General features: G+C 34.2%; 1 protein-coding gene across 1 annotated transcript in view; it reads left to right on the forward strand.

Moving 5' to 3' along the window:
* Positions 1-27,953, forward strand: part of LOC149803934 (cadherin-23-like) — a 79,060-nt gene that overhangs the window by 12,296 nt on the left and 38,811 nt on the right. The window contains exons 4-11 of the mRNA XM_089954020.1: positions 3,133-3,371; positions 6,440-6,629; positions 9,146-9,391; positions 9,615-10,132; positions 10,410-10,482; positions 12,920-13,171; positions 22,612-22,922; positions 26,554-26,650. Coding sequence (XP_089810146.1) covers positions 3,133-3,371; positions 6,440-6,629; positions 9,146-9,391; positions 9,615-10,132; positions 10,410-10,482; positions 12,920-13,171; positions 22,612-22,922; positions 26,554-26,650 — 1,926 coding nt within the window. The remainder of the gene's footprint in view (positions 1-3,132; positions 3,372-6,439; positions 6,630-9,145; positions 9,392-9,614; positions 10,133-10,409; positions 10,483-12,919; positions 13,172-22,611; positions 22,923-26,553; positions 26,651-27,953) is intronic.

Below are 27,953 nucleotides of genomic sequence, written 5' to 3' on the forward strand. Positions count from 1 at the left end.
GGAGTATCATATTGTCTATGATGTGATCATGGGTTGGCCACATCATATCAGGAGTATCATATTGTGGGGCCTTGAGTGGCCGAGTGGTCTAAAGTGCTCTCCGTTACGGATCACTGCCATCTCACCTCTGTCTGCATGGGTTCGAGTCTCGGATTCGGCCACTGTGGATATGTGAGAAAGCTTGCCAGTAGCTTCTCGAGGGTCGGTGGTTCTTTCCAGGGATTTCCCGGGTTCTTCCTCCACCATTAATACTGGCCGCCATGTATAGCCTATCGTGTGCTGAAAAATGGCGTTAAACCCTACAACAACAACAATCATATTGTCTGTGATGTGATCATGGGGTTGGCCACATCATATCAGGAGTATCATATTGTCTGTGATGTGATCATGGGTTGGCCACATCATATCTGGAGTATCATATTGTCTGTGATGTGATCATGGGGTTGACCATATCATATCTGGAGTATCATATTGTCTATGGTGCGATCATGGGGTTGGCCACATTATGGAGTATCACACTGTATAAAGTGTGATCATGGGGTTGGCCACATCATATCTGGAGCATCATATTGTCTATGGTGTGATCATGGCATTGGCCACATCATATCTGGAGTATCATATTGTCTATGGTGCGATCATGGGGTTGGCCACATTATGGAGTATCACATTGACTAAAGTGTGATCATGGGGTTGGCCACATCATATCTGGAGCATCATATTGTCTATGGTGTGATCATGGCATTGGCCACATCATATCTGGAGTATCATATTGTCTATGGTGCGATCATGGAGTTGGCCACATTATGGAGTATCACATTGTATAAAGTGTGATCATGGGCTTGGCCACATCATATCTGGAGTATCATATTGTCTATGGTGTGATCATGGGGTTGGCTACATCATAACTGGAGTATCACATTGTCTATAGTGTGATCATGGGGTTGGCCAGGATCGTATCTAGAGTATGATATTGTCTATGGTGCAATCATGGGGTTGGCTACATTGTATTTGGAGTATCATATTGTCTATGGTGTGATCATGGGGTTGGCCAGATCGTATCTGGAGTATGATATTGTCTATGGTGTGATCATGGATTTGGCTACATCGTATCTGGAGTATGATATTGTCTATGGTGTGATCATGGATTTGGCTACATTGTATCTGGAGTATCATATTGTCTATGGTGTGATCATGGATTTGGCTACATCGTATCTGGAGTATCATATTGTCTATGGTGTGATCATGGATTTGGCCACATCATATCTGGAGTATCATATTGTCTATGGTATGATCATGGGTTTGGCCACATGAATAATGATTGGATGAATGAGACATTTGTTGCCCAAAGCTGTTTGAGGAAGATTTTTATCAAGTGGCATTGTAGGACTAATCGAATGGGAGTCTGACATTTCAGACTCAAAAGTTTATCTCACCCCACCTTAAGGTCAAGTGAGTTTATGGTATTACCTTGCATTAGTCATGAATTATCCAGTGTCTGTCTGTCAACAATTGTTATTTTCTCAATAACTTCTAAAACATTTCAACCAGACTTGATGGACAACATCCAGGTATGTGATTCTTTCAAGTTTGAACAAATGAAGTTGATCTGCCGTCAAATAAGGATAATATTGCCAACTGTTATGACTCTGTGGTCTTTAAACAAGTCGCAAGAAAGAGCAATACCAAAATTTTTTGTATAATTAAAAAATATATTGTTGTTGTTGTTGTAAGGTTTAATGCCATTTTCAGGACAAGATAGGCTGTAAATGGAGGCCAGTATAACTGGTGGAGGAAGCACCCTGGAAAACCCTGGGAAGAACCACTGACCTACAAGAAGCTACTGGCAAGCTTTCTCACATATCCACATTAGAAAGATATAATTTATTTCCCTAAAATACAAAAGTAAAAGAATTAAAAATTACTTACAGTATGTGAATGAATTCTTAAAGTCGTGAATGTTCTATAATTCCAAAAGTTTTGAGTCATCTGAATGAGTTCCAAAGGTATTCTAAATGATAGTCTGAATTGTGATGATGTATCAACAATATAGAAGGCTCAGTATGTTAGAATCCAATGTTTTTAAATGAATTCATACTAATTCCATACAGCTATTATGTATCCAAATAGTCTTTAAATGAATGTTAGAGCACTGTAATTCCAACAAATGATTAAATTAAAGAAATGAATCAGTCCTCTCAATATACCTTTCCCAAGACTGATTGTACTAATAAGAATGCCTAATTCTGTTAAATAATTCTATCATTCCAATACACATTATAGCTGTTGCAATGTAAGGCTTTAATTAATCATCTTAGTATTTATAAATCACTTTATCAGTAAATAGATTGGCTGTTCTAACACTGCCTAATCATAAATTAGGTCAGCTTGGCCTTTCACTAGAATGCTTGTCCTTGTTGGATCACATGATATTTACTTGTACATACAGTATGACTTAACATTGGAACTTTATGAATGATTTGATTCACTTGATTTAGTACTCATTTTAAAGTGCAAACTATGATCATAATATGTCAGCATTAAAAATTTCATTAAGTAAATAACCCATACAGAAACTATTACTATGAAAATAATACATATATTATATATATATATAACTCAACAAAACAGTCTTCTTATAGACTTCTCATAAACTGCTCAACAGAATTTGACCAAATCTGTATGGTCACATAAGTTGGTAAACCTATGTGATTAATTCAGTTTCTTAAACATTATTGCAGGTAGAGCTATGTTAAATGATACATTGATATATAATAAATAAACACTAAGGAATTCATTTATTTTCATATGCATCATTTCACATGGTTTTGCAAAGCTAGCATTTCTATGGTACGCAAACTCATGAATGAGGAAATAGGTCATTGTGACCTAACAGATAGAATATTGCTCATCAGGTCTTTAAATATTTTAGTTTGTACCAACCATCAAATCATGAAAATTGATACCTCACAAATAATAATTCACATCATAGTGCAGAACCTGCAGTACCTGTAAATTATGTTACAGCCATATTTGAAATCTTCATGTCGGTAATTTATTTTTCAGTATCATTAGTTCATACAGCTCATACTGAGTCCATGCATTATATACTGAATTAAATCTTAACATTGACAGGTACATCTATAACAACTTTGACCGTGACAGATGCAGACTCGGGAGCCAATGCCGTGTTCATTGTCAGTGTAGTTAGTGGTGATGGTCCCACAGCCAAGTTCCATCTATCTGGGACACAGATACAGACAACATCTAATCCTATCGACTATGAGTCTCTTGGTGGTCAGAACTACAAGTACACACTGACTGTGGAGGCACGAGATCCTACACTTACTGGAACAGCTACTATCTATGTCACGGTAATTTATCTAAAATTAAAGAGTCAATCTATTGAGTTTCATTCACATCATAGACATTGCATCTCTTTTGTATTTTTTCTACTGGATGTATGTTGTATAATGTAATGATGACAAACAATGTCATGATGTGTGTTGTATTTTGTAATGATGACACATAAAGTCATGATGTGTGTTGTATCTTGTAATGATAGCACATAATGTAATGATATGTGTTGCATCTTGTGATGATAGCACATAATGTCATGATGTGTGTTGTATCTTGTAATGATGATATGTAATGTCATGATATGTGTTGTATCTTGTAATGATAAAACATAATGTCATGATGTGTGTTGTATCTTGTAATGATAGCACATAATGTAATGATATGTGTTGCATCTTGTGTTGATAGCACATAATGTAATGATATGTGTTGCATCTTGTGATGATAGCACATATTGTCATGAAGTGTGTTGTATCTTGTAATGATGACATGTCATGATGTGTGTTGTACCTCATAATGATGACACATAATGTCATGATGTGTGTTGTACCTTGTAATGATGACACATAATGTCATGATATGTGTTGTATCTTGTAATGATGACACATAATGTCATGATATGTGTTGTATCTTGTAATGATGACATGTCATGATGTGTGTTGTACCTCATAATGATGACACATAATGTCATGATGTGTGTTGTACCTTGTAATGATGACACATAATGTAATGATATGTGTTGCATCTTGTGATGATAGCACATATTGTCATGATGTGTGTTGTATCTTGTAATGATGATATGTAATGTCATGTGTGTTGTATCTTGTAATGATGACATGTCATGATGTGTGTTGTACCTCATAATGATGACACATAATGTCATGATGTGTGTTGTACCTTGTAATGATGACACATAATGTCATGATGTGTGTTGTATCTTGTAATGATGACATGTCATGATGTGTGTTGTGTCTTGTCATGATGACATGTCATGTGTGTTGTGTCTTTTAATGATTACACATAATGTCATGAGGTGTGTTGTATCTTGTAATGATGACATGTCATGATGTATGTTGTATCTTGTAATGATGACTTGTAATGTCATGATGTGTATTGTATCTTGTAATAATGATATGTAATGTCATGTGTGTTGTACCTTGTAATGATGATGCATAATGTCATGATGTGTGTTGTATCTTGTTATGATGACATGTCATGATGTGTGTTGTATCTTGTAATGATGACATGTCATGATGTGTGTTGTATTTTTTAATGATAGCATGTAATGTCATGATGTGTGTTGTATCTTAAAATGATGACATATAATGTCATCCTATGTGTTGTATCATGTAATGATGACATAAAATGTCATGATGTATATTGTATCTTGTAATCATGACATGTCATGATGTGTATTGTCTTATAATGATGACATGTCATGATGTGTTTTGTGTCTTGTAATGATGACACATAATGTCATGTGTTGTATCTTGTAATGATGACATGTCATGATGTGTTGTATCTTGTAATGATAGCACATTATGTCATGATGTGTATTGTATCTTATAATGATGATACATGACATTATGTGTGTTATATCTTGTTATGATAACACATAATGTCATGATGTGTGTTGTACCTTGTAAGGATGATATGTCATGATGTGTATTGTGTCTTTTAATGATGACATGTCATGACATGTGTTGTCTCTTGTAGTGATGACATGTCATGATGTGTGTTGTATCTTATAATGATGTCATTATTTCTGTTGTATCTGGTAGTAATGAAAAAGATAAAATCATGTCCAATATTTTCTTGTAGACTAGGACAAGTATTTTTATTTTACAGTTCATTTTAGGTTGACTTGGATGAGTATTTTTGTTGTACAGTTCTTTGTTAAGTTGACTTGGGTTGGGGATTTTCTTGTGCAGTTCATTTTTATGTAGACTAGTATTTTTCTTGTCCATTTGATTTTAAGAGGACTTGGACATGTGTTTATCTTGTGCAGTTCATTTTTATTAGACTTGGACTATTGATTTTCTTGTACAGTTCGTTTTTAATTAACTTGGACTAGTGTTTGTCTTGTACAGTTCATTTTTAATTAGACTTAGACTGATGATTTTCTTGTACAGTTCATTTTTGTAAGCTTTTCAATGTCAGACTGAATTGAAATTGTGAAAACATTGTGTTTTAATTTTACTTAAAATTGAGCATGCTCTGCTTTGTGAAGGTTTGTACCTTTTGGTTATAAGCCAGTATTTAAGATGGATTCTGATTTTCTAATTGGCTAATTAGCAAATTAAAGAATTATTGCATTATGGCAAGTCTTTGGTGGCTTTATGGATCAAAGATAAAAAATGATGATGGGTAGGAGTGTGTACTAGTTTGACAATGAATTGATCTTTAACCATGCATTTATGGAGGATACACTTTGAACTATTCTTACCAATAACTGACTGTTTCTTGGTGTTCAGCCATTCTTGTTGCCAAAATTATTTGCAAATACTCCTTGTTTTAGCAGGTACACTGAAGATGAGATTTTTTAATATTGATAGATTTTGTCGTTGGCAAAAATATGGATATGTTCTCCCAAAAAATGTGATACCATTGATGGCATTCTAGGTGGATGAATTGATACCATTTATGGCATTTTATGTGGATAAATTGATGGCATTTTATGTGGATGAATTGATGACATTCTAGGTGGATGAATTGATGGCATTCTAGGAGGATGAATTGAAATTGATTTTTATCCTTAAGAGGTTAATTTTCTGTTGTTAATATTTAACATTTAATATAATTTTAATATTTAACATTTAATATAATTTTAATATCTAACATTTAATATTATTTTAACATTTAATGTTTAACTATACTTGTCAAAACAAAGTAGTAATGATTTACCCAACCCATGATAAACAAAATGCCATACTTTAAAAAGACATATTAAATGATTTTGTTACATTTTAATCCAAAGAGAAGAGTTTTAGCAATACATTTTCAAGCTGTATTAATTCATGGACACACACATACAGACACACATAAACACATGCACACAGTTTACTCTTTAATACTTTTGTTTCAGATTAATGGCATGAATGAATTTGACCCAGTCTGGGGGACATTTAACCCAGTATCTCTTGTTCCTGCCACACCCAGTTACTCCATGTCAGAGAATGCTGGGATAGGGACTACAGTGGTTACCATAGCAGCCACAGATGGTGACAGTGGAATTGATGGCACTGTCACATACAGTATCCAGTCTGTCACTCCCAGTAATGATGAAGATTTACATAGAGGATTTATTTTTATTTTTAGATAAAGTTTAAGATTCGAATTTAACATTCTGATTAATGTTTAAATTTGCTAACTTAGTATATCTGACTGCATATTATTCCATTCCGAGTTGGAATTACTAGTAGAAGGAGGAAGATATTTTTTGTTTGCATTTGAATTCATATCAATTTTCATATCGCCCATGCCTATACAGGGGCAGGAGAACATTGAATTCTTAGTTTCAATCCATCACACAATCAAACTAGATCTACAGCTTTAGATCAGCTGACAATAATGCCAAGTGAACATATGGAATCTCAGCAATTGCTATATTAAACATCTTTGCACTGGACTTATTTTGACCAAATTTGCCAGAGAGCATCCTTGCATGTAGGGCTTTAAAATTTATACCAGTGCCACTGATTCACCAATGAATTTGATTGCCATTGCTAAGAATAGAAAAACCTTTAAACAACCTTGCAATAACCACTCAATAAAATTTGACCCACAGAAGATATGCCGGCATGAAGGGTTTTCAATTTTAAGCAAATGCTACTGATCTGCATTAAAATATGGCCACTGTTACTAAAAATAGAAAATCAAACCTTTAAACAGCATCTAAAAACCTTCTTATCAGACTGTGATCAAATTTGACTGAAAGCATCCTTATATGCTTTCAATTTATTTATATTATGCTGATCTTCCATCATATATGGCTACTGTTACTAAAAATAGAAACAAATATTTAAATGAAATCTTTTCAAATACTGATCACCAAATTCGGCCAAATTTGTAAGAAACTTCCTGCATGAACAGATGATGCCAATCCACCATTAAATTTGGCTGTTGTTACTACAAATAGATAAAGCTTTAATATCTTTTCAAAAACTGCACAACATAATTTCATCAAATTAACAAAAAGCATCCAGGCATGCTAGGCTTAAAATTTATCCACCATATTATATGGCCACCATTTTTAAAATTAAAAATAACTTCTTTGCCAAAGCTACTCTGCATAATTTCATTAAATGTGACATAACTCATCCTGGCTTGAAGGGCTTACAGGTTCTTATAAATGATTAAAAATAGAAAAACTTTGTAGCAACTTCTAAAACATTAGACAGAAAGCATTTTGACACAAAGAGCTTTCAGATCCTTTTTGTTATAGACAATGTTGATCTGCCACTAAGCATGGATGCTGTTACTAAAAACAGAAAAACCTTAAACATCATCTAAAAAACTGAACATAATTTGAACAACTTTTACAGAAAGAATCCATGCAATAAGGGATTTCCAATTTTTGTGTTCAAATGATACCCATCTGCCATCAGATATGGCCACTATTAGTTGATACATATCATGGTCATCTTTGAAGCTATTAGCCAATCTCTGTCCACCTGTCATTTGTACAAGAGGTTTTGCCCTTTGTGATTTACAGATGGGTGCAATATATGATGGAATCTATTGGCTAGAATATATTTATGATACATTCTGTATATCAGTGATAAATGCTGCATATCATAGTGATGCATGCTACATATCATAGTGATACATGCTGCATATCAGTGATATATGCTACATACCACAGTAATACATGCTATATATCACAGTGATACTTGATATGTATTATAGTGATACATGCTACAAATCCATGATACATGATACATATCATAGTGATACATGCTGCATATCATAATGATACATGTGTGTGTGATTTGGATTTTTAACGTAGCTTTAACAATTTTTCTGTCGTATTGCTACGACGTCTGATGTGTGGCAGTTTATAGTGATGTCTAGCTCTGGGACATCATGTCACAAACATGTAGCATGATGTCCCACCCAGTCACATTATCCTGACACCAGGCTGACCAGTCCTAACACTAACCTCTAAATGCTGAGTGCTAAGCGAGGCAGCTTTTAGTACCATTTTTGTAAGTCTTTGGTATGACTCAGCCAAGGATCGAACCCACGACCTCCTGCATCTGAGGTGGATGCTCTAACCACTAGGCCACTAGAGTGGTCAATGATACATTCAAATATCCAGTGATACATGCTATATATCAAAGTGAAAAATGCTGCATATGACATTGATACATGCTATATATGACAATGATATATGCAGCATATCCAGTGATACATGCTGCATATCATAGTAATGCTATGTATCATAGTGATACATGTTACATATGACAGTGATACATGCTACATATGACAATGATACATGCTATATATAAGTGATATGTGCTACATATTGTACTATATTAAATAATGTCAGGTTTTACATCTTGTAAAAAATAATTATATAAATATTTTTCCATGTAGGAGAATATTTTATTTGTCACTTATACAAGGCATAGATTGAACTGACATAACGTTTAGAAGCAAAGCACATTTTTAAGGCTTCTGAATTTACATCTGCCTGAAACACTGCACACTTTTCTGGCTCCATGTATAGACACAGTATTAGGGGTAGACACATTTATAGACACAGTATTATGGGTAGACATATTTATAGACACAGTATTAGGGGTAGACACATTTATAGACACAGTATTAGGGGTAGACACATTTATAGACACATTATTAGGGGTAGACACATTTATAAACATAGTATTAGGGGTAGACACATTTATAGACACAGTATTAGGGGTAGACACATTCATAGACACAGTATTAGGGGTAGACACATTTATAGACACAATATTAGGGGTAGATACAGTATTAGGGATAGACAAATTTTTAGGTGTAGACAGTATTAGGGGTAGACACATTTATAGACACAGTATTAGGGGTAGACATATTTATAGACACAGTATTAGGGGTATATACATTTCTAGACACAGTATTATGGGTAGATACATTCATAGACACAGCATTAGGGGTAGACACATTCATAGACACATTATAAGGGGTAGACACATTCATAAACACGGTATTAGGGGTAGACAGTATTAGGGGTAGACACATTTATAGACACATATTAGGGGGAGACACATGTATAGACACAGTATTAGGGGTAGACACATTTATAGACATTGTATTAGGGGTAGAAACACTTATAGACACAGAATATGGGGTGGACACATTTATAGACACAGTATTAGAAGTAGACACAATTATAGACACAGTATATGGGGTAGACACATTCATATACACAATATTAGGGGTAGACACATTCATACACACATTATTAGAGGTAGACACAGTATTAAGGGTATACACATTTATAGACACAGTATTAGGGGTAGACACATTTATAGACACAGTATTAGGGGTAGACACATTTATAGCCACATTATTAGGGGTAGACATATTCATAGACACAGTATTAGGGGTAGACACATTTATAGACACAGTATTAGGGGTAGACACATTTATAGACACAGTATTATGGGTAGATACATTCATAGACACAGTATTATGGGTAGACACATTCATATACACAGTATTAGGTGTAGACACAGTATTAGGGGTAGACACATTTATAGACACAGTATTATGGGTAGACACATTCATAGACACATATTAGGGGTAGACACATTTATAGACACAGTATTATGGGTAGATACATTCATAGACACAGTATATGGGGTAGACACATTTATAGACACAGTATCAAGGGTAGACACATTTGTAGACACAGTATTAGGGGACCAGTGATTTGGTATTGATAATACAAATCACAACTTTATTAAGACTTTAGTGCCATTCTATTTGGAATCTACCTGGAGATGCAAGCTTCCTTTCTTTTTAATGGTCCCTCAATTGCTGTTATACAGAACAAACAGAAAATAAGTTCAGATCTCACCATTACAGAACAAAACAAATTCAAAGCAGATTCAGATCTCACCTGTACAGAAAAAATAAACATGATGCTTATGAAATGTCAAAATAGTCAACTTGTAAAAATTGGGACTAATATTTTTACATAGACAAGGGACAAAGCAGTCCTTTACAAATTAATAGATTAGTATGTATTTTAAAAATTAATAGATTGGTATGTATTTTAAAAATTCATAGATTGGTATGTATTTTAAAAATTAATAGATTGGTATGTATTTTAAAAATCATAGATTGGTATGTATTTTAAAAATTCATAGATTGGTATGTATTTTAAAAATTCATACATTGGTATGTATTTTAAAAATTCATAGATTGGTATGTATTTTAAAAATTCATAGATTGGTATGCATTTTAAAAATTAATAGATTGGTATGTATTTTAAAAATTCATAGATTGGTATGTATTTTAAAAATTCATAGATTGGTATGTATTTTAAAAATTAATACATTGGTATGTATTTTAAAAATTCATAGATTGGTATGTGTTTTAAAAATTAATACATTGGTATGTTTTTAAAAAATTCATAGATTGGTATGTATTTTAAAAATTCATAGATTGGTATGTATTTTCTTGTGCTTCTCTTTGGTTAAATATTTATCCCAAAATAAAGGTCATTACTTCGAAAAGTATTGCAAAATGTACTCTGTCACCAAGTGTCCATAAACTAACAGCTGAATAACTATTTTGAAAATTGTTGATTTATCTTATCAAATTAAAAGAGAAAAGGATATGTAGGTGTGAAATTTTTCAATATGTCACATATATTCAGATTGGTTTCTATAACAGAAAGGCTTTGCAACCAACTTATGGCAGATCAAAATCACTAAAGATTTCTCAAGGTTTCATATCGTTTTCATAGACTTTATCATTTCATATTGTTCTCATTGACTTCATCATTTCATATTATTTTCATTGATTTTATCATTTCATATTGTTTGCATTGACTTTATCATTTCATATTGTTTACATTGACTTTATCGTTTCATATTGTTTACATTGACTTTATCATTTCATCTTGTTTTCATTGACTTTTATTTCATATTGTTTTCATTGACTATCATTTCATATTGTTTTCATTGATGTTATCATTTCATATTGTTTTCATTGACTATCATTTCATATTGTTTACATTGACTTTATCATTTCATATTATTTTCATTGACTATTATTTCATATTGTTTTCATTGACTTTATCATTTCATGTTGGTTTCATTGACTTTATCATTTCATATTGTTTTCATTGACTTTATCATTTCATATGGTTTACATTGACTTTATCATTTCGTATTGTTTTCATTGACTTTATCATTTCATCTTGTTTTCATTGACTATCATTTCATATTGTTTTCATTGACTATCATTTCATATTGTTTACATTGACTTTATTTCATATTGTTTTCATTGACTTTATCATTTCATATTGTTTTCATTGACTTTATCATTTCATATTGTTTACATTGACTTTATCATTTCATATTGTTTACATTGACTTTATCATTTCATATTGTTTTCATTGACTATCATTTCATATTGTTTTCATTGACTTTATCATTTTGTATTGTTTCATTGACTTTATCATTTCATATTGTTTACATTGACTTTATCATTTCATATTGTTTTCATTGACTATCATTTCATATTGTTTTCATTGACTATCATTTCATATTGTTTACATTGATTTTATTTCATATTGTTTTCATTGACTTTATCATTTCATATTGCTTTCATTGACTTTATCATTTCATATTGTTTACATTGACTTTATCATTTCATATTGTTTTCATTGACTTTATCATTTCATATTGTTTACATTGACTTTATCATTTCATATTGCTTTCATTGACTCTATTATTTCATATTGTTTTCATTGACTTTATCATTTCATATTGTTTACATTGACTTTATCATTTTCTTTCACAGATTGTTATTATTAAAATTGTATGAGAATTTTCTTTTTCATTATTTCGTAAGAAAAAGAAGTTGCAATGACATCATTATCTCCCAGTTATCACAGCACTTTGATGCACTGTGGTAAAGAACAATGTAAATAGTGATGTCTTTAATGACATCATGATGTAAGGATCACACCATTTTGAGATAAAAAGTAAGTATTGATTTTGTTAGAGTGGACTACATTATGTCCAGCGTAATGTAAAGCAATAAGCAATCATAGGTACAGTGTAACTCCATTTATCTGAAGACACGTATTCCCTACTATTTCATAAATGACAAATTCAAGTTAAAGTCTGGATTCAGAGTCTGGATTCAAAGTACAATAGAGAATATCTTTATCCAGAAATTGTTGTTCAGATACCAAAACATCCTAATAATGGAATACTGGGACTTGACTGGACTTAATAATGGAATCCTGGGATTTGACTGGACTTAATAATGGAATCCTGGGACTTCACTGGACTTTATGAATGACTTGCTCAATATTTTTCAGATTTAGGTGGGTCAGGGATTGGTCTGTTCCACATAGATCCAGTCAATGGTTACCTAGCAACCATAGGGACCTTTGATCGAGACACAGCAACTGGTGGCACAGATTACTATGATGTTGATGTCAGGGCCACAGATGGAGGGGGCAAATTTGTGGATATCACGATCAAAGTGTCACTGACTGACTATAATGACAACGTGCCAACCTTTGCTCAGACAGTATACAGTCTCAGTTTTTCTGAAACTAAAACAGCTGGTAAATTTTTGTACTGCATTCTGTCAACCATAAGTCTATCTCCCAGTATATTTTTAATGCTTCCATCATTTTATGTAACACACACACACACACCAATCCTTTGATAGATCAATCCCAGACAACTTACCCACTTGCAATGTGGGGCCACGTGTGAATCCCATATTTTAAAATTAGAAAATACTCCAAAATTGGCCCCTGTTTGTTGAAAAGGAACAATATCATGATCAGAATTGGTAAATGAAACCTTGATATACCACTAGCACTCATTTTATCAATGGTACTTGATATACCACTAGCACTCATTTTATCAATGGTACTTGATATACCACTAGCTCTCATTTTAGCAATGGTACTTGATATACCACTAGCTCTCATTTTAGCAATGGTACTTGATATACCACTAGCTCTCATTGTATCAATGGTACTTGATATACCACTAGCACTCAATTTATCAATGGTACTTGATATACCACTAGCTCTCACTGTATCAATGGTACTTAATATACCACTAGCACTCATTTTATCAATGGTACTTGATATACCACTAGCACTCATTTTATCAACAGTACTTGATATACCACTAGCACTCATTTTAGCAATGGTACTTGATATACCACTAGCTCTCATTTTAGCAATGGTACTTGATATACCACTAGCATTCATTTTAGCAATGGTACTTGATATACCACTGGCTCTCATTTTAGCAATGGTACTTGATATACCACTAGCATTCATTTTATCAGTGGTACTTGATATACCACTAGCTCTCATTTTAGCAATGGTACTTGATATACCACTAGCACTCATTGTATCAGTGGTACTTGATATACCACTAGCACTCATTTTATCAGTGGTACTTCATATACCACTAGCTCTCATTTTATCAATGGTACTTGATATACCACTAGCACTCATTGTATCAGTGGTACTTGATATACCACTAGCACTCATTGTATCAGTGGTACTTGATATACCACTAGCACTCAATTTATCAATGGTACTTGATATACCACTAGCACTCATTGTATCAGTGGTACTTGATATACCACTAGCACTCAATTTATCAATGGTACTTGATATACCACTAGCTCTCATTTTAGCAATGGTACTTGATATACCACTAGCACTCATTGTATCAGTGGTACTTGATATACCACTAGCACTCATTGTATCAGTGGTACTTGATATACCACTAGCACTCAATTTATCAATGGTACTTGATATACCACTAGCATTCATTGTATCAGTGGTACTTGATATACCACTAGCATTCATTTTAGCAATGGTACTTGATATACCACTAGCTCTCATTTTAGCAATGGTACTTGATATACCACTAGCACTCATTGTATCAGTGGTACTTGATACACCACTAGCACTCATTTTATCAGTGGTACTTGATATACCACTAGCTCTCATTTTATCAATGGTACTTGATATACCACTAGCACTCATTTTATCAGTGGTACTTCATATACCACTAGCACTCATTTTATCAACGGTACTTGATATACCACTAGCACTCATTTTATCAGTGGTACTTCATATACCACTAGCACTCATTTTATCAATGGTACTTGATATACCACTAGCATTCATTGTATCAGTGGTACTTGATATACCACTAGCATTCATTTTAGCAATGGTACTTGATATACCACTAGCTCTCATTTTAGCAGTGGTACTTGATATACCACTAGCACTCATTGTATCAGTGGTATTTGATACACCACTAGCACTCATTTTATCAGTGGTATTTGATACACCACTAGCACTCATTTTATCAGTGGTACTTGATATACCACTAGCTCTCATTTTATCAATGGTACTTGATATACCACTAGCACTCATTTTATCAGTGGTACTTCATATACCACTAGCACTCATTTTATCAACGGTACTTGATATACCACTAGCACTCATTTTATCAGTGGTACTTCATATACCACTAGCACTCATTTTATCAATGGTACTTGATATACCACTAGCTCTCATTTTATCAACAGTACTTGATATACCACTAGCACTCATTGTATTAGTGGCACTTGATATACCACTAGCACTCATTTTATCAATGGTACTTGATATACCACTAGCTCTCATTTTAGCAATGGTACTTGATATACCACTAGCACTCATTTTATCAATGGTACTTGATATACCACTAGCACTCATTCTATCAACGGTACTTGATATACCACTAGCTCTCATTTTATCAGTGGTACTTGATGTACCACTAGCACTCGTTTTATCAGTGGTACTTGATATACCACTAGCTCACACTGTATCAGTGGTACTTAATATACCACTAGCACTCATTTTATCAGTGGTACTTGATATACCACTAGCTCTCATTTTATCAGTGGTACCTGATATACCATTATCATTCATTTTATCAATGGTACTTGATATGCCACTAGCACTCATTGTATTAGTGGCACTTGATATACCACTAGCACTCATTTTATCAATGGTACTTGATATACCACTAGCTCTCATTTTAGCAATGGTACTTGATATACCACTAGCACTCATTGTATCAATGGTACTTGATATACCACTAGCACTCATTGTATCAATGGTACTTGATATACCACTAGCACTCATTGTATCAATGGTACTTGATATACCACTAGCACTCATTTTATCAATGGCACTTGATATACCACTAGCTCTCACTTTATCAATGGTACTTAATATCCCACTAGCACTCATTTTATCAATGGTACTTAATATACCACTAGCACTTATTTTATCAATGGTACTTAATATACCACTAGCACTCATTTTATCAACAGTACTTGATATACCACTAGCACTCATTCTATCAATGGTACTTGATATACCACTAGCACTCATTGTATCAGTGGCACTTGATATACCACTAGCACTCATTTTATCAATGGTACTTGATATACCACTAGCTCTCATTTTAGCAATGGTACTTGATATACCACTAGCACTCATTGTATCAATGGTACTTGATATACCACTAGCACTCATTTTATCAATGGTACTTGATATACCACTAGCTCTCATTTTAGCAATGGTACTTAATATACCACTAGCACTCATTTTAGCAATGATACTTAATATACCAATAGCACTTATTTTATCAATAGTACTTGATATACCACTAGCACTCACTGTATCAATGGTACTTGATATACCACTAGCACTCATTGTATCAGTGGTACTTGATATACCACTAGCTCTCACTGCATCAATGGTACTTAATATACCACTAGCACTCATTTTATCAATGGTACTTGATATACCACTAGCACTTATTTTATCAGTGGTACTTGTTATACCACTAGCACTCACTGTATCAGTGGTACTTGATATACCACTAGCACTCATTGTATCAGTGGTACTTGATATACCACTAGCACTCATTTTATCAATGGTATTTGATATACCACTGGCACTCATTTTATCAATGGTACTTAATATACCACTGGCTCTCATTTTAGCAATGGTACTTGATATACCACTAGCACTCATTGTATCAATGGTACTTGATATACCACTAGCACTCATTGTATCAATGGTACTTGATATACCACTAGCACTCATTGTATCAATGGTACTTGATATACCACTAGCTCTCATTTTAGCAATGGTACTTGATATACCACTAGCTCTCATTTTAGCAATGGTACTTTATATACCACTAGCTCTCATTTTAGCAATTGTACTTGATATACCACTAGCACTCATTTTATCAATGGTACTTGATATACCACTAGCACTCATTATACCACTTGCACTCATTTTATGAATGGTACTTGATATACCACTAGCACTCATTTTATCAATGGTACTTGATATACCACTAGCTCTCATTTTAGCAATGGTACTTGATATACCACTAGCTCTCATTTTAGCAATGGTACTTGATATACCACTAGCTCTCATTGTATCAATGGTACTTGATATACCACTAGCACTCAATTTATCAATGGTACTTGATATACCACTAGCTCTCACTGTATCAATGGTACTTAATATACCACTAGCACTCATTTTATCAATGGTACTTGATATACCACTAGCACTCATTTTATCAACAGTACTTGATATACCACTAGCTCTCATTTTAGCAATGGTACTTGATATACCACTAGCATTCATTTTAGCAATGGTACTTGATATACCACTAGCTCTCATTTTAGCAATGGTACTTGATATACCACTAGCATTCATTTTATCAGTGGTACTTGATATACCACTAGCACTCATTGTATCAGTGGTATTTGATATACCACTAGCACTCATTTTATCAGTGGTACTTGATATACCACTAGCACTCATTGTATCAATGGTACTTGATATACCACTAGCTCTCATTTTATCAATGGTACTTGATATACAACTAGCACTCATTGTATCTATGATACTTGATATACCACTAGCATTCATTGTATCAATGGTACTTGATATACCACTAGCTCTCATTGTATCAATGGTACTTGATATACCACTAGCACTCATTTTATCAGTGGTACTTGATATACCACTAGCACTCATTTTATCAGTGGTACTTGATATACCACTAGCTCTCATGTTATCAATGGTACTTGATATACCACTAGCACTCACTGTATCTATGGTACTTGATATACCACTAGCACTCATTTTATCAATGGTACTTGATATACCACTAGCACTCATTGTATCAATGGTACTTGATATACCACTAGCACTCATTTTATCAATGGTACTTAATATACCACTAGCACTCATTGTATCAATGGTACTTGATATACCACTAGCACTCATTTTATCAACGGTACCCAGAAATTTGAAACCACATGAAAGTTTTTCTTTAATAAATAATCATATATTTTGTTAAATTTTCTTTCCAATCAACATTCTCAGTACACTGTATATAACATTATTGTCACTATTACCAACTGGTGACAATATTTTCAGAATAAATAGCGGTTAAATAAGTCTAATTAGTGTTTTAGTTCAATCTTTTAACTCGGCTTCAGTGTATGCCCACAAGCATTTCTGTGAGAACCTAATTAAGTGCCAACTGTGTTTAATCTTTGAAACACATAAGATTTTGTTGCATTCTTAAAATCAATTAAAAGTAGACACGCTTTATATTGCATCTTGTGTATCAAGCAAAATAGATGAGGAAGAATATAGGAAGTTAAAAGGCATGCAAGCCCTTCCCACTTAAGAGCTAGAGGCCATTGTCATTTGTCAGGTCAACTCATTTCTCTTGACCAGTTGAACCTTGTTATAAATATTTTTATGTAAGTAACATAATTAAAATATCTAACATCAATCAGTGGTTTATCCTACTTATTAGTAAATGTGATATTGGATAGCAAGGGAAGCATGTAAAAGGAGCACTCTGTACATGATATGATTTATAAAATAGCCTTGTTTTGTTGTGAATCAACAATAACACTAGAATGTATCCACATTCAAATGCAAAAAGCAGTAATGTAATAGACAATGTTTTCACTGGTATAATGACATTTTTTAGAAACCTCTATGGTAATGTGCTTAACCATCTTTCAGAGCTTGGTTAGTTTGAAAATAAAGGCTGTTACATATGTTGAAAAAAGTAAACCACTTGATTAGAAAAGGCTATTTATTGAAAATTATTCCCCATGTGATTATAAAAAACAAGTATTCAACCATGAAACAGCCTTCTCCCATCACATCTCATTGTCAATGTCCAACTGGGATGGCAACCCCTTAAATTGTCAAGGTGTGTCAGTAACTTGCACCCTCACTTATACTGCATTCTATTTTTTTTGACTCCGCTGAGCATGAGTTGTAAAGGGATTAGGAGTAATTGGGTAAAAGCAGTGCTGGCCAATGGCTGATTGGACCAATTTGGCCCTGCAATCACAGTGGTCCCATGTGTTAGTAATTTTTAAAATATATCTATATCAAGAAAGTAATTTTAAAGCCATGGGAAACAATTTTAAGTTCAGTATCATATCAAACTTGTTTTAAAGTTTATTTCTAATTGCCATGCTCAAAGGGGGCCCCTGCACATAAATCCAGGGATCCTTGCCAAAAGGATCCAAATCGGGCCCCACGTTTGCTAAGGCTGGTGCTGGGTAGAAAGCACATAAGCTGCCATTTTGAGACTGTAATGGTGTGGTTCTGGAGATGAACATAAGGAATGAAATCAAATTACCCAGACTGTAACTAATCTAAACTCAGTTTTAGATATCTAATGGGTCATGATAACAATGTCTGTTTTATTAAAGGAAGGCAGGTGCTGTGGTGTTGCAGTGGTTAACATGCTAGACTCATGATAGAAAGGGTACATGTACAAATCCTACCATAAAATTTGTACGGGTTGGTTACCATGGTGTGTCTCTGGCAAGGTTGTTTACTTTGATTGCATTTGACCTAAATAACATACTTATGTTGTTGTTCCATTAGGTACCAACCAAGTCAAACACTTTTTCTTTGTATTAATTTTATTTATTATTTATTTATTTAGTTCACATAGACATATTGATAAACACGTTTTAATTACATGGTAGACAAATGTACCAAAGTATTAAACTGTTTTTTTCTTCAGACACTCAAAACATTACTGTCCACATCATATACATTAACTTCTGTAACTTTATACATTAACTTCTGTAACTTTTTCATTTACTTTTTAATCTGATAAACAGTTTTATTAATTATCATTAGTGTCAATATTACAGGTTCCAGTCTCATTCCTTATCATTAGTGTCAATATTACAGGTTCCAGTCTCATTCCTTATCATTAGTGTCAATATTACAGGTTCCAGTCTCATTCATTATCATTATTGTCAATATTACAGGCTCCAGTCTCATTCATTATCATTAGTGTCAATATTACAGGTTCCAGTCTCATTATCATTATTGTCAATATTACAGGTTCCAGTCTCATTCATTATCATTAGTGTCAATATTACAGGTTCCAGTCTCATTCATTATCATTAGTGTCAATATTACAGGTTCCAGTCTCATTATCATTATTGTCAATATTACAGGTTCCAGTCTCATTCATTATCATTATTGTCAATATTACAGGTTCCAGTCTCATTCATTATCATTAGTGTCAATATTACAGGTTCCAGTCTCATTCATTATCATTAGTGTCAATATTGCAGGTTCCAGTCTCATTCATTATCATTAGTGTCAATATTACAAGTTCCAGTCTCATTCATTATCATTAGTGTCAATATTACAGGTTCCAGTCTCATTATCATTATTGTCAATATTACAGGTTCCAGTCTCATTCATTATCATTAGTGTCAATATTACAGGTTCCAGTCTCATTCATTATCATTAGTGTCAATATTACAGGTTCCAGTCTCATTCATTATCATTAGTGTCAATATTACAGGTTCCAGTCTCATTATCATTATTGTCAATATTACAGGTTCCAGTCTCATTCATTATCATTAGAGTTAATATTACAGGTTCCAGCCTCATTCATTATCATTATTGTCAATATTACAGGTTCCAGTCTCATTCATTATCATTATTGTCAATATTACAGGTTCAAGTCTCATTCATTATCATTAGTGTCAATATTACAGGTTCCAGTTTCATTATCATTATTGTCAATATTACAGGTTCCAGTCTCATTCATTATCATTAGTGTCAATATTGCAGGTTCCAGTCTCATTCATTATCATTAGTGTCAATATTACAAGTTCCAGTCTCATTCATTATCATTAGTGTCAATATTACAGGTTCCAGTCTCATTATCATTATTGTCAATATTACAGGTTCCAGTCTCATTCATTATCATTAGTGTCAATATTACAGGTTCCAGTCTCATTCATTATCATTAGTGTCAATATTACAGGTTCCAGTCTCATTCATTATCATTAGTGTCAATATTACAGGTTCCAGTCTCATTATCATTATTGTCAATATTACAGGTTCCAGTCTCATTCATTATCATTAGAGTTAATATTACAGGTTCCAGCCTCATTCATTATCATTATTGTCAATATTACAGGTTCCAGTCTCATTCATTATCATTATTGTCAATATTACAGGTTCAGGGGCCCCAAGTGGCCGAGTGGTCTAAAGCGCTCTCCGTTACGGATCACTGCCATCTCACCTCTGTCTGCGTGGGTTCGAGTCCAAGGCTCGGCTAACGTTGGTACGTGGGAAAGCCTGCCGGTAGCTTCTCGTGGGTCGGTGGTTCTTCCCTGGGTTTTCCAGGGTTCTTCCTCCACCAGTTATACTGGCCGCCATGTATAGCCTATCTTGTACTAAAAAATGGCGTTAAATCCTACAACAACAACAACATTACAGGTTCAAGTCTCATTATCATTATGGTCAATATTACAGGTTCCAGTCTCATTCCTTATCATTATTGTCAATATTACAGGTTCCAGTCTCATTCCTTATCATTAGTGTCAATATTACAGGTTCCAGTCTCATTCATTATCATTAGTGTCAATATTACAGGTTCCAGTCTCATTCATTATCATTAGTGTCAATATTACAGGTTCCAGTCTCATTATCATTATTGTCAATATTACAGGTTCCAGTCTCATTCATTATCATTAGTGTCAATATTACAGTTTCCAGTCTCATTATCATTATTGTCAATATTACAGGTTCCAGTCTCATTCATTATCCTTATTGTCAATATTACAGGTTCCAGTCTCATTCATTATCATTAGAGTTAATATTACAGGTTCCAGTCTCATTCATTATCATTAGTGTCAATATTACAGGTTCCAGTCTCATTCATTATCATTAGTGTCAATATTACAGGTTTGAGTGTCATTATCATTATTGTCAATATTACAGGTTCCAGTCTCATTCCTTATCATTAGTGTTAATATTACAGGTTCCAGTCTCATTCATTATCATTAGTGTCAATATTACAGGTTCCAGTCTCATTATCATTATTGTCAATATTACAGGTTCCAGTCTCATTCATTATCATTAGTGTCAATATTACAGGTTCCAGTCTCATTTATTATCATTAGTGTCAATATTACAGGTTCCAGTCTCATTCATTATCATTATTGTTAATATTACAGGTTCCTGTCTCATTCATTATCATTAGTGTTAATATTACAGGTTCCAGTCTCATTCATTATCATTAGTGTTAATATTACAGGTTCCAGTCTCATTCATTATCATTAGTGTCAATATTACAGATTCTAGTCTCATTAATTATCATTATTGTCAATATTACAGGTTCCAGTCTCATTCATTATCATTAGTGTCAATATTACAGGTTCTAGTCTCATTCATTATCATTATTGTTATCATTATTGTTATCATTATTGTTATCATTACAGGTTCCAGTCTCATTCATTATCTTTATTGTTAATATTACAGGTTCCAGTCTCATTCATTATCATTATTGTTAATATTACAGGCTCCAGTCTCATTCATTATCATTAGTGTTATCATTATTGTTATCATTATTGTCAATATTACAGGTTCCAGTCTCATGAGCTTCATTGTCACAGATAAAGATGAAACTTCTCCAACTTTAACCTTTAGTATTAAGAGTGGAGACATTTCCGGCTTCTTTGGGTTTGATGCCACAACAAAAAATCAATTGAACTTGAATATGGCCATTAACCTGGACTCCCCTGATAACCACTCCCCCACATACAGTCTGGTAATAATTGTTAAGGATGGAGGAACCCCTCAACTGACAGGTACAACCTATGTGACTGTTAGCATTATGCCAGCAAACGAGTATTCCCCAGTCTTTTCTGCAACCACTCCCAGCAGTACAGTACTGGTAAGTTCATCATTTTGTTGTTGTCTGAATCATATTGGAAATTAGTTAGCTCTATCAGTTGCAGGCTAGGTGAGCTATTGTGTGGCCTGTCAGTCATTATTCAGTGTCAATCATTCAGCTGCAGGCTAGGTGAGCTATTGTGTGGGCTGTCAGTCATTATTCAGTGTCAATCATTCAGTTGCAGGCTAGGTGAGCTATTGTGTGGGCTGTCAGTCATTATTCAGTGTCAATCATTTAGCTGCAGGCTAGGTGAGCTATTGTGTGGCCTGTAAGTCATTATTCAGTGTCAATCATTCAACTGCAGGCTAGGTGAGCTATTGTGTGGCCTGTAAGTCATTATTCAGTGTCAATCATTCAGTTGCAGGCTAGGTGAGCTATTGTGTGGCCTGTCAGTCATTATTCAGTGTCAATCATTCAGTTGCAGGCTAGGTGAGCTATTGTGTGGCCTGTCAGTCATTATTCAGTGTCAATCATTCAGTTGCAGGCTAGGTGAGCTATTGTGTGGCCTGTCAGTCATTATTCAGTGTCAATCATTCAGCTTGATCAGGTTTGTTTCTAATCACTCCCACTCATCAACTGCAGGGAGGATTGCCAAAATACTTTACAAGAACATTCATCCTAAGGTCTACATGGTGATCCAATATGCTCACCTCAGTGGCCATGTCGAAAACTTGTCATCAGTACTCATCAAATATACTCACCTCAGTGGCCTTGTTGAATGCTTGTCATCAGTACTCATCAGATGGGTTTTCACTTTTACAACATTGGTCCTAAATGAAAATGGTACTGGCCTGACATCCAATAATTAGCCACCATGAAAAACATCTCGTCATTACTACTCCATCTGAATCATTGGTGGTATTGATATGTGGTATTGATATGTGGCATCGATATGCAGTATTGATATGGGTTTTCATTAAAGATTTCTTGTAATGTCTAGTTGGTCCTAAATAAAACTGATGCCATCCAGCATGGCCATCTTTAAGAATTTTGTATAGGTGGTTCTTCTGAAAAGGTGGTCATATAAACATGGAGTTTTGACTTAAAGACTTAGGCTAATGAACACAACATAACCATATCTATTTCAAGTCCGTTAAGTAATCTGTGTAATGGTGGTTGTGTATCTCAGAATGACTGTGAATTTTAATTGCCTCATTTACAATCAACTGAATAAACTGCCCTGAGGATTCTATAAGGATCCTGCACAACTGTTGACTTTTTATGTCAGTGTGTCAAGGAAGGTTTTTCCCTTTTATTAAAACTAAGTAATATTGCTGAAAATTATATTTTTCAAATCATGTCGGGAGTTTTTCGTGTAACTTGTATTTTGGCAAGTATGAAACAATTAGTCTGTTTTCAATTAGCAGAGTTTTACTCATCCACAAGGTCATTTAGATTGGGCCTGTCTGTCTGTCAGTCTGTCTGTCTGTAAGCCTGTCTGTCTGTAAGTCTGTCTGTCTGTAAGCCTGTCTGTCTGTAAGTCTGTCTGTCTGTAAGCCTGTCTGTCTGTAAGCCTGTCTGTCTGTAAGCCTGTCTGTCTGTAAGTCTGTCTGTCTGTAAGCCTGTCTATCTGTAAGTCTGTCTGTCTGTAAGTCTGTCTGTCTCTGTCTGTTTGTAAGCCTGTCTGTCTGTAAGTCTGTCTGTCTGTAAGTCTTCTGTCAGTATGCATATATAGATGACCTGATTACATTTTCAGACAGCAACATCAGCATTTCCAATTTTATTTGTTTGCAGATTATTATAATTTGTAATTCTGACTTTTTTTAATCATTTTATGAAAACCGTTTTAACACATTAAACAAAATCCTCTTGAGGTAGACATTAAATCTGGCAGGCATATTTGTATGCATATGTCAGTGACAAGATTAGATGTTCATGCCATTTTAGTAAGTTTGCAAATTTGTCTAAGTCTTTGAATCTAGTTAACTTGTATATTTTGGCCTGCATCAGGGGCATACATGCTTTACAAACACTTATCTCATGTATTGTTTCAAAAGTTTTCAATGTTAAATAACATGTATTATACGGAAGACATTGTGTTCTAGTGAGAGGCATAGCTACCATAAAGCAAGAGTATGCAAAGCACAGGGGCCCAAAACTTATTTTTGAACACAATATATTAAGCAGGGGCTCATCAGTAAGCTTTGCATAGTGGCCCACACAGGGGCTCAAATATCCCGACTGATTCCAGGAAGTTGATTACATGCATTTCATATAATTAAAAAATAAGTAAACATACATAAAATATGATACAATGTACTTGTAGCTTGCTGATAATACTGCCATTGAAACATCCATACCAACAATAGCACTGATACATTGTACTTGTAGCTTGCAGAGAATACTGTCATTAAAACATCCATAGCAACAATAAGACTGATACATTGTACTTGCAGCTAGCTAAGAGTAGGGCCATTGGGACATCCATAGCAACAATAACACTGATACATTGTACTTTTAGCTTGCAGATAATGCTGCCATTGGGACATCCATAGTGACACTAACACTGATACATTGGACTTGTAGCTAGCTGAGAGTAATGCCCTATTGACATCCATAGCAACAATAACACTAATACATTGTACTTGTAGCTAGCCTAGAGTAATGCTGTTGGGATGTCCATAGCAACAATAACACTGATACATTGTCCTTGTAGCCAGCTGAGAGTAATGCCTTATTGACATCCATAGCAATAATAACACTGATACATTGTACTTGTAGCTAGCTGAGAGTAATGCCTTATTGACATCCATAGCAATAATAACACTGATACATTGTACTTGTAGCTAGCTGAGAGTAATGCCCTATTGACATCCATAGCAACAATAACACTGATACATTGTACTTGTAGCTAGCTGAGAGTAATGCCTTATTGACATCCATAGCAATAATAACACTGATACATTGTACTTGTAGCTAGCTGAGAGTAATGCCCTATTGACATCCATGGCAACAATAACACTGATACATTGTACTTGTAGCTAGCTGAGAGTAATGCCCTATTGACATCCATAGCAACAATAACACTGATACATTGTACTTGTAGCTAGCTGAGAGTAATGCCCTATTGACATCCATAGCAACAATAACACTGATACATTGTACTTGTAGCTAGCTGAGAGTAATGCCCTATTGACATCCATAGCAACAATAACACTGATACATTGTACTTGTAGCTAGCTGAGAGTAATGCCCTATTGACATCCATAGCAACAATAACACTGATACATTGTACTTGTAGCTAGCTGAGAGTAATGCCCTATTGACATCCATAGCAACAATAACACTGATACATTGTACTTGTAGCTAGCTGAGAGTAATGCCCTATTGACATCCATAGCAACAATAACACTGATACATTGTACTTGTAGCTAGCTGAGAGTAATGCCCTATTGACATCCATAGCAACAATAACACTGATACATTGTACTTGTAGCTAGCTGAGAGTAATGCCCTATTGACATCCATAGCAACAATAACACTGATACATTGTACTTGTAGCTAGCTGAGAGTAATGCCCTAGTGACATCCATGGCAACAATAACACTGATACATTGTACTTGTAGCTAGCTGAGAGTAATGCCCTATTGACATCCATGGCAACAATAACACTGATACATTGTACTTGTAGCTTGCTGAGAATACTGCTATAGGGACATCCATAGCAACAGTAGCAGCAACTGATGCTGATTATGGGAATGATGGCGCAGTAACTTATAGCATTGCAGGTAATTATTTGGAAAACAACTTGTTCAATTTAGTACTTTTAAAATCTGATGTTGTAAAAAGAAGATTGCAAATTTTATATAAAACTACCTTGAAAATATATTTGTCCTTATTTCTTCAAAATTCCAGATTTCATTTTAAAAATCCTAGATCTTTGTAAGATAAAAAAAAATTACTTGTTCTTTGAAAGCAATTTTTTACTTCTACACTATTATATTTGCTTATGCCAATTGTCAATGTTGATCATCTGGTTTCTATTAGTCCAAGTCTGTTATCGCTGCTCCTCATACTACTGTTAGGATTCCCACCAAACTTTAAACAAACATTCAGTCTCAAGGTCTAATTGGTCCTAAATTAAAATGGTGCCCCTTGAAAATCTTATTCATTGATGTATCTAAAGTTATGGTCATATTGACATGTGATTTTCAACCGGGTTGACCTTCATCTACCCAGCATCCATTTTGGTTTCCAGATATTTCAATGAAATGCATTTGATGAATTTTCCTTAGCCTGAAAAAGAACCATATTGTTTTGGGGTCAGTATCTCCAAAGGTCAGGGTCACATTTGTTAAAAATAGTTTCCCCCACATTTGTTAAAATTAGTTTCCCCTATGGATTTCACATTTGGGTAACGAGTTCTTGATATCAGAATAATTTGAAATAAACTTGAGTATATATGTTTCCCTTAGCCCCCAAAGAAAACCCTAGTGATTTTGGATTTTGATTTGGAAGGTCAATGTTATTGTTGCAAAAAATAGATTTTGCCTTTGCATTTCATTTTTGGATGATACCTAGCTACAGAATTCAGTGAAATTTAGTACATTTGTTCTCCTTAATCTCAGGAAGGAATATTGATTTCAATGAACCTTCCATACCCTATTTGACCCCACAATATGACACTTAGGTCAAATGACTGGTCAGTATGCAAGTCAAAAGTGATGTTCATTTGATGCTTTTAGTTACTGATGAAGTTTTTATAAGTTTTCCATGAGTTTGTTTTTCAAGACTTGGATTTGTTTCCTTCATATTAGTCTATGATTGGTTCCGATAATGCCTGCAAAATAAACAAAACTACAGCCTTTCCTTGCACATGGAGTTTGTGAGAACTGTGGACTACTGTGCATGGTTACTGATGAACAAAAGGGTAATAATGTTCTTGTAGGAAACCCACTGAAACTATATCTAGTGTTGATATGGTCCATGACTCAATCCCAGGTTGAGCATGTTGTTGCAGCTCATGGGGCTGCAGTGCACTCATTTTGATCAGCCGGGCTAGCTAGTATTGCATTGTCGCTTCAAGCGATG

Source organism: Sinohyriopsis cumingii, chromosome 3 (genome assembly GCF_028554795.1).
Source record: "Sinohyriopsis cumingii isolate HCF-2022 chromosome 3, ASM2855479v2, whole genome shotgun sequence".
In the NCBI taxonomy this organism is placed as follows: domain Eukaryota; kingdom Metazoa; phylum Mollusca; class Bivalvia; order Unionida; family Unionidae; genus Sinohyriopsis; species Sinohyriopsis cumingii.